A 9,165-nucleotide genomic window follows, 5' to 3' on the forward strand; every position below is an offset into this window, starting at 1 on the left:
AAAAAATTAAGTCATATTAATATAATTATAATTTTGATAATAAAATTTAGTTATTTATATATTTTGGCGATAACAGCTACATGTCGTTATTAAATTAATATTTATTTTAGGCATTTTATAAATATTTACCGATTGTTATAAATAATTTTATTAAATATATTTGGACAACTATTTGGACAAATAAAATAGTACCGGTAATATAATTATCATTAGTGACATTGTGTATAATTTTGGTTAATACAGTATCCCATTGTGGAAATTAAAAAAAATATATATATATATCGTTCATTGCAAATGTTAAGTACTTATTTAAAATGAATTTAAATAGTTTATGATTATCTGTACTGATATTGTAAACAAATGTTACTTTTAACGAATATTTAAAAAAAAAATTATTAAAATATTTCATCAAAAATTTTTCATTGTGTAAATTGAATCAAATTTTATCACTTAATTGAACGGCAAATTGATATACATTGAAATGCAATGATAAATATAAATTTACTGTAATAATATCGACATGCAAGTGTTGGGTGCAAAATATTGGTTTAACTATTTAATATTATTATGAATTAATTGCACATTTATAGAGTAATAAAATATTTAATAGATTTCTTTTAAAAACAACAAATAATTTTATCCTTTCTCTAGTCTATATAATATTCAATAAATTATTAATAATAATCACAAATAATTTTAATACATTTATAGACGTTTGTTCCAACAGTTTGTTCATTGATCTAATTGTTTGTTTGTTTTGTTAAACAATTTAATCATAAAAAACAGCAAATTACCGGTTAAACGATACTTAATACTTTCAAACGTTTTGTGCTAAATAAATGATACATATAATCAATAAATACTATCTTTTCATAATTTTTTGAGCCATTTATCATTTTTAAAATAGTCAATCACTAAAAAGCAACAAAAATAATAACAAATAAAATTCTGTGTGAATTATAAGACAATGATGTGATGATTGGCACATATAATAGAAATATCATTTTGAGAGACCTCTTGACTCTCATTCACAAACCGATATCGACTCTAATGAGTCAAGAATATAGTGTTCACAACAAATGGCAGATAATTCGCGGACAAACTCTTCAAAGACAATGACTGCTAAAACAATCTTTTCTATCCTTTCTGTCTCTTCAATCTCATTGGCATCTAATCCCTGATCCGTTGACTCAATCGGTTTAAAATATCTAATTTTTATTTTATAACAAACGTTAAGTTAATTAACAATTATTAATATTTAAAAATTCATACCTATATCCCTGTCCTCCAGAAACTGATTCAAGTATCGTTGGAGGGGTTTGTTGGCAAATACCTTGAGTTGTTGTACTTCTTCGCATCATTTTAGGTGTTGAACGAAATAAGTCTTTAAAGTTTTTAAATCCTTTCTTAAGAACTTTACATTTGATAAAATAATAGGATTAGTATTCAAAAAATCAATACTTTTTCTATACCTTCTCCTCCAACATCTGATCTAATGGAAGACAAACTATTAATACTATTGCTTCGATTGGGTCTTGAATTATATGGGATTTGTTTATCAAAATGTTGATTAAAACTTTGCTTTCTGTTTAAAATTCGTGTTTCWCGWGAGTACAAAAACTGTCGACCACTTCGCATCAATTGATCAAAATTAGGCAATTCTTGGGACAAAATGTCTAATTTTTTACGCAATTCGTTCAATAGAGACAATAATGATTTGACATCTTTATGGAATATCAGCGATGGATTCAAAAGAAGTGAACGAAGTAATGGCAGCGGAAATACCGCCAAACGGGATACCAAACCCGTGATCTGTAGATTAGTGTAAACATCGTTCTCGCAGAAGGCTTCTAATCGAGACATTAAACTTTGCAGAAATGGACCAATTGGTGATAAATACTCTTCAGTATCTTCATTGTCTGATTGGTTGTCATTTGAGTCAGAATTAGGCACATAATGGCTAAAGTTTGTATCATTAATATTATTATTATTTGTTATACAATTGTTGGCACTAATATTGTTTGTATTGCAATTATTTACATTATTATTATTATTATTTAATAAGGAATTAGCATTTTTATAACTACGTGCTTCGTAACGACATGTCCAGCACCGGGTGGCTCTTAAACATTTGGATATGATATTATGCGATTCGTTCAAATAATCGACATAATTAAATATATATTGCATTTCATGGGTTGATCTTTGATCGTAATTATCTATTTGTGAGCTATTTTGTGATATTAAATCTAAATTGTTGTCCACATGAATAAAATTATCGTTTTTAGTGTTTTCGTTGTATTTTTCTTGCAATGATTGACAACATATGGGAACTAATAATAGGAATCGTTTGGCCGAATCGTTCAAAAAGTTTGTATCATTTATTCGTCTCTTTTGATGTTCAATACCGCCGATCACATGCTTTCCAATCTTTAAATATCTACAAAATATCATTTCATAACAATCAGTCTCTCAAATAATAATATAACAATCATTAAATATAGGTTTGCAATACTTAAAAATTAATTCAATTAATACGTCCTCGCAATTCAAATCCATTAATGACCGAAACACAGCCAAAGTCAGTAAACACAACTTCAGTATCAATAAAAAATAAAATTAGTTAAAGTTTAATAAATTATTAAACAGTTATTACCTTAGAGTGAGCACTGATTCTTGTAATTAATGTATTGATAATAAGCTGTTCCTCATATTTCTCGGTGCAAATGAATTTCAATATTACTTTCAAAAGATTTGGTTCAGAAATGGTACGAATTAAGAGATCAAAGTACGCGGTCGTCGCTATTATTTCCTCCACAGTGTTCTGTAATGTAGTTTATATTAATATCATATAATGTTATCTTATATATATATTATACAGCATTATGTTAATAAATTAAATTTAAAAATGATTAAATAATTAGTACCAGTAGTGTTAATGAATTATTATTAAAGTTATTCATTAACATTAAAATTATTTTTTATATAAACATTACAACATAACTTATGTTAATAACAAAATTAGTTTTATCCACAAAAACAATTGGTTAAACAAATGCTTTAATTATCAATAATATATAACAACAAGTTGTGAGTGCATTAGTGAGACCATAAAACCATGAAATATGTGTTGAGATATAAGAGACGTGCAAATCATGCAAAACATGCGATAAAAGTACTGTACATTTAAAAAGCATTTAAATACAAACCCAATATCGGGATAAGTGCTCCAACACTATAATGGGAACGCCAACCACTTCCTATTTGATAGCAACACATTTGAAGAGAAAATTTTAAGCCACAAATTAGACACATAAAACATATACTACAGTATATAAACTTTTATATAATTAAATTGCTCTTCATTTGCTATGATAAACTCAATAAATTATAAATATATTTTGGATACAAATATTTACATTTATAATTAAGACACAAATAAATTGTTAAACACTATACCTGATGTAATGCGGGTGCGATGACAGGTACCAGAAAACCATTATAAAAATAGTCTAACAATTGGTTTTGTATGATTGGAGGGGCTATTTGTGCGACAGCGTTGCAAAACTCTAATGAATTGAGAAACACTTCCAATTCAGGATTCTGTTGAATGTCTTCAATAGTGATCTGATGCCAATCACTTGATGCTATTGACTGCATCAATAGTCTTCGAGGTAGCGATGAATACAAACCGCTCAAACCGGTGGCCAAAACGGGACAAAAATCAGTTTCTTCGGCTACATATCTGCCTAACGACTCGTTTTTTCGACTAAATGCCATACATAAGAGCATTGAATCTCTGGCCTGTTGGCCAACGGGTCCATCTCTATGAACAAACGGTATGAGTAGTGAGAATACTAGGAATTTAGTTTCGGGATGACTAGAAATGATGGGTTCATTCAAGAAAAACAAATCCAAAAGATTCATATTTTGACTCAAAGATACAAATATAGTGTTGAGAAGTACGACAAGTCTTTTTTCAACTTCGATGTGACAGTTCTTGTCCACAAATCTCGACAATAGACCTAAAAGTGGACGAATAAGTGGCCGTTGAAATAGTGTTGAATTGTGACAGATCTGACTGATGAGCATCTCATAGACCTTCAACTGTTCCAAAGCCATCACTTGAGTCCACGCGCCGCACATTTCAGACCAGTTCAACACTTTCTCCAGAATTGATTCAATTAACAAGTAGTCCAACAGTGGACTCATTATATGTGATGTCGGATCAGTTGTATGTTTGGATCGGGTATTCATTGACAAGAAGTCATTCTCCTGAAGTAATAGTGTCAGCATTTGGTCGATATGATTGACCACTGATGTGATGTCATCGGCCGTCACTTCATTCAATATTTTATTAGACATACATTCGTACGCTTGAGACCAATGAGCTCTGAATGAGTCCAATGCGGCCGATGAGTCAATCTGTTCCCGGTGTGTGTCTAAACTGGTGGTCACCGCATGATTGGCACCATCGGTGGCGGTGCTAAATATTTTGGTCAACTTCTTAAAAAATGGTCTCTTGTCTGCCATTGTGTGCGTCAATCGGATCACTGACTGACCGATCAATAGCGGTCATCAACAGTATGAGTGTATGTATGGCTTATTGTTGTCAAAAATGATAATTTATGGACCAATTGGCTGATTATAAAGTCATTGATGACATGAATATTCAAATATTAATTAATTGACAAAATAATGACTCAAATATTTACCGTTTATTTGATTGAAACTCATGAGTGATATCACTATCTCTATAGTGATTCAGATATTCGTTAATCACTTCACATACTTATCAATGCTTTTATTATTATTATTATTATTATTATTATTATTATTATTAATACTTTTTTTTTTGATTAATATTACGTTATATTATATTTGTTACAAAAAATAATAGTCTAAATAATAATAACTTTGAATACAAATAATAAAAAATAATTCAAAACAAAGTCCAATAAAAGTCAGTTATTAGTAAACATAACATAATATTAATATAAATTAATAGGAAATACTTGTTATTTGAGACATCAATGTTATCTAATAAACAATTTATATGATTATAATCACTGTATTGATGTCAACATATAAGCCATACATATATAACTAATAGCATAGATGACCGGTAATATTAATATTAATTTAATAAATAATATTAGATTATGGGGTATATTATACTGTATATTGTATTTTATATTTTGTAATGTAAATGTATGTATTTTTTACTGTATATTATACATTATTTTGTATTAATACCAATATTTATGGCAACAATTGATGTCAAATTTCTATATCTCACATATATAACGTTACATTTTTAAAAAGTAAATTTACAGTTCAAAAAATAAATGCAATATTGTATTAATACTACATTTTATAATATAATAATTTTGTTGTATTAATAATTCATTAATTAGCGTAATCTTAAAATTTATATGCAACATAACAAATATAATAATTAATCTAGTTAAATGTCAAATATTTAATCATGTTATATATATATATATATATATACTATATATTAATAAATTTAAGATTGTCAATTAATTAAAATTTACATAAATTAGTATACATATACTTATTTAGATTTTATTTATGTTTTTTTGTTTGTTAAATAATATATTTATTAATATTGATAAATAACAATACATATTATTTGTAAATTAATTAGCTGGCTTAAATTTATTAAAAATAACTTAGTCTTTTATTCTCTTATTAATTGTAAATTATTTTTCTTAATTAATATGTAAATGTGATATTTTTGTGTTTTTTATGACTACGTAATAATTTTTAATAATAAACACAAAATTGTTATTTCAATACCACTTTACAAATCTAATATACAATCATAACATTTATTATTCATAACATTGATAATTAATTAATCAATTATTTAATTATTAATTTACTCCAAATAATACAGCAGTAGATAAATAGTAATTGATGCAAATAACTAATAAAAATATATCATATTAGGTAATAAATATTTTATATTATAATCATAAAACATTTATATTACTGCATATGATAAATTAATTATATTTTGAAAATACTATATTTATATAAATATATCAAATCTATATAATATATATTAGTATACATTATGTACGTTATAGCAAGAAATAATTATTTACTGGATATTTAATTATACTCTATATTAATAATGTTTACTTTATGTTACACTTTATAAAAAATATTAATGAATTTTAAAAATATGATATCATATTAATATAAAATAATTATTAATTGTAATTTGATTTTAAATATATCATTTTAGAGAAAAGCTATGTTTTTTAAATTCAATTTTAAAATTTTAAGAGATTTTTTTATGAAAACAAATTTTATTATACAATTATCTATCATAAAATTATTTACATGAATTTATGTAGAATATTGTACAGTATTTTAATAATATAATAAAAAATTAAAATAGTTTAATAAACTGTATTTAAATTAAATTTTGATATAATATACCATAATAATACATTCGAGTTTTGTATGTAAATCATTTTTAAAATTAATAACAAATATTTTTTGTATTACTGTAATTACAAAAATATTATAAAATTTTAACTTTATATATTAATTATATCTTATTATATAACTTACATAAAATATATAATTTCAAAAAATAAAATTACTTTTCCTTAATATGAGTCTCTAATTATCGCTATAACATGTATTTATAATATTTCAATTTATTTCTGGTTAGACTACATTTCTATCAATAAATGTTTGCCTTTTATTGTTATAAAAACATATTTAAATGAGTGACAACTATTGATGAATTATAGTATTGATATAAATTAATGTATATCAATGTATTGTTATAATAATGTATTCTTAATACATTATACATTATACATATAATTAAAAATATTTTGAAATTAATTAATTAATACACGAAATGAATTGAAATAAAAATATTGCTTAATTAATTACCTTTTTTTTGATAAATTAATTATTGATGAAAATAGATATTTCAACGAAACTTTTTTTGATATCAATATATTATAGAATAGACTACAGTCTGTATACTGTAGTAGCAAATAGTAGAGTGAATTGACAGTTAAACAGAAATAGACTGTACTTATCAGTTAAATAATAAAATACAGTAAGTATTCCCAAATGTATTCACAAGACATCGTTGGTATGATTTTATTCATTAATCAACGAAAAGATTTTGTTTTATATATGATATAATGTAATGCAAAGTACAGTAATAAAGAAATATAAACTAATGTTTAAAGTTATAGGTTTTAGATTGTAATACAAAATGAATACAAAATATTATAAATATATTAAGTATTAAACAGAAATTTTTAATTTAATGATTATAGTGTAAAAAAGTATGTTATGATTATCCATATTATAATTTATAAAACAAATAATCGTTTTGGACTAATCATGGTTTTAAATGAGAAGGTATATGAAAATAAATTATACAAATTAAATATTTTAAACATTTGTTATTTATATTTATTTATATTTATTAATTACTTTTATTAAATTATATTTTACGATAATTAAAATGAGTATAAATAAGTATAATAAATATAGAAAAATTTTATTTTAATAAACTATTACAATTAGAAACATTATAAGATTTATTTGTTAACATAATATGTTTAATTATAAGTTAATATAAATTTATATTTGCTAAATATTATTGTTTTTATTTATATATTATATATATATTTGATATAAAACAAATTAGTTTTTGATTTTTAATAATAATAATAATTATTAATAATAAATTATATAAAGTATTTACTGTACTTTACTGTGTGTTTATAATAATTTATAAAATCTTAATAAAATAGATTTGATAAAAAATATAAAACAATAGTAATTTTGTGAAATTAATTAATTAATAACAAATTCAATATGTATTTTATATAAATTAAATATTTCATTAACAAAGTTTCTGTTTAAAAATAATATTTTCAACATTATATGTGTTATAAAAGAAATTCAGATAATGAGATCAGACAAACACACGATAGTCTTAATAGCTTTTATTATGATATCCTTAAAAGCATACATTCATTGCTAATGCTATTTCGTGAACTAAAATTAGTAACAATGAAAAATGATATTAATATATTATACTACAATATAATATTGCAAATGTGATGATAAATTTTATGTAAAAAGTGATATTTTCTATAATTCAATTGTACTGTCATTTAAAAAAAATGTTACGTAAAGTGTTTTTTAAATAATTTTATACTAAATTATTAAAGAAAATTTTCTATCATAACAAAAAGAAACTACAGTAATTAATATTAGATGATTAATCAATTTATTTTATAAAAATTTAAATAATTACATTATTTTATAATATTAATGGAAATATTTTGTAATATTTTTTCGGAATAAATTTATATCTTTTATAATATTTTAAGTACATTAAGTGTTGATTAAAATTTTGATGTCTTTACAGCTATAAATTAATATTTTAATTCCTATAATTTAAGATTTTTGTACAAACCATAACAGTTTTAGTTCAAAAATACTATTTATAATTTATTTTGATTGTATTACTATAATGATATGCTTATTGTAAACTTTGACATTTTATTATAAAATACACAATATATTAATACAATGTAAATTTTATATATATATTTGTCCATTAAAAATATTGTATACATTAAGCATATATGAAATAATATTCTCTAGTCATACAAATAAATATATTTAATCTCATATTGTGTTATATTTTTAAGATAATTGCACTTTTGAGTTAATGCTCAATTAGCAATAATCTTTGAAATAATATTTCTTAAAATTTTATTTAAATTATGATAATAAAATTAATACAATTAATGTTTAAAAAACTAAGATGTTAGAAACGCAAAATATTTAAATTTAAAATAATTTATATGAATAATATTTCTTAATTATTATTACTATTACAATGCTATTTATATATATACGTTTACAGTAAACTATATTGAATATTGTTTATATTTATTGATATTATAATTTTAAAAATATAAATTATTATAATAAATAATTTTATTATAATAAAATAATAATAAAAACTATTTGCTAACTTGACATTTAATAGATTAAACACATAACAAACAAATTATAATTGAATCTACTTATTTATTAAAATATTTATTTATAATTCACAAATTTACTGAATTTTGTATA

General features: G+C 22.8%; 1 protein-coding gene across 3 annotated transcripts; it reads right to left on the bottom strand.

The window, feature by feature from the left end:
- Positions 1 to 852: 852 nt before the first annotated feature.
- On the bottom strand, positions 853 to 4,806 carry LOC128961953 (FHIP family protein GJ17503-like). Of its 3 annotated transcripts, XM_054308290.1 has the most exons (8): positions 4,716 to 4,806; positions 3,460 to 4,641; positions 3,210 to 3,260; positions 2,657 to 2,824; positions 2,516 to 2,595; positions 1,473 to 2,440; positions 1,273 to 1,414; positions 853 to 1,208 (listed from the first exon to the last, which is right to left on the bottom strand). In XM_054308290.1, exons 2-8 carry the CDS (start codon positions 4,531 to 4,533, stop codon positions 1,025 to 1,027), a joined length of 2,667 nt encoding a protein of 888 aa, XP_054164265.1. In that variant the 5' UTR covers positions 4,534 to 4,641; positions 4,716 to 4,806; the 3' UTR covers positions 853 to 1,024. The 3 variants fall into 3 exon arrangements, with proteins under 3 accessions (XP_054164265.1, XP_054164266.1, XP_054164267.1); XM_054308291.1 differs by lacking the exon at positions 4,716 to 4,806 and having other exon boundaries at positions 3,460 to 4,699; XM_054308292.1 differs by lacking the exon at positions 3,210 to 3,260 and having other exon boundaries at positions 854 to 1,208.
- Positions 4,807 to 9,165: the final 4,359 nt, after the last annotated feature.

The sequence above is a fragment of the Oppia nitens genome, unplaced genomic scaffold (genome assembly GCF_028296485.1).
Source record: "Oppia nitens isolate AA-2021 unplaced genomic scaffold, nextdenovo-longstitch-racon4-pilon3 scaffold5_pilon_pilon_pilon, whole genome shotgun sequence".
In the NCBI taxonomy this organism is placed as follows: Eukaryota; Metazoa; Arthropoda; class Arachnida; order Sarcoptiformes; family Oppiidae; genus Oppia; species Oppia nitens.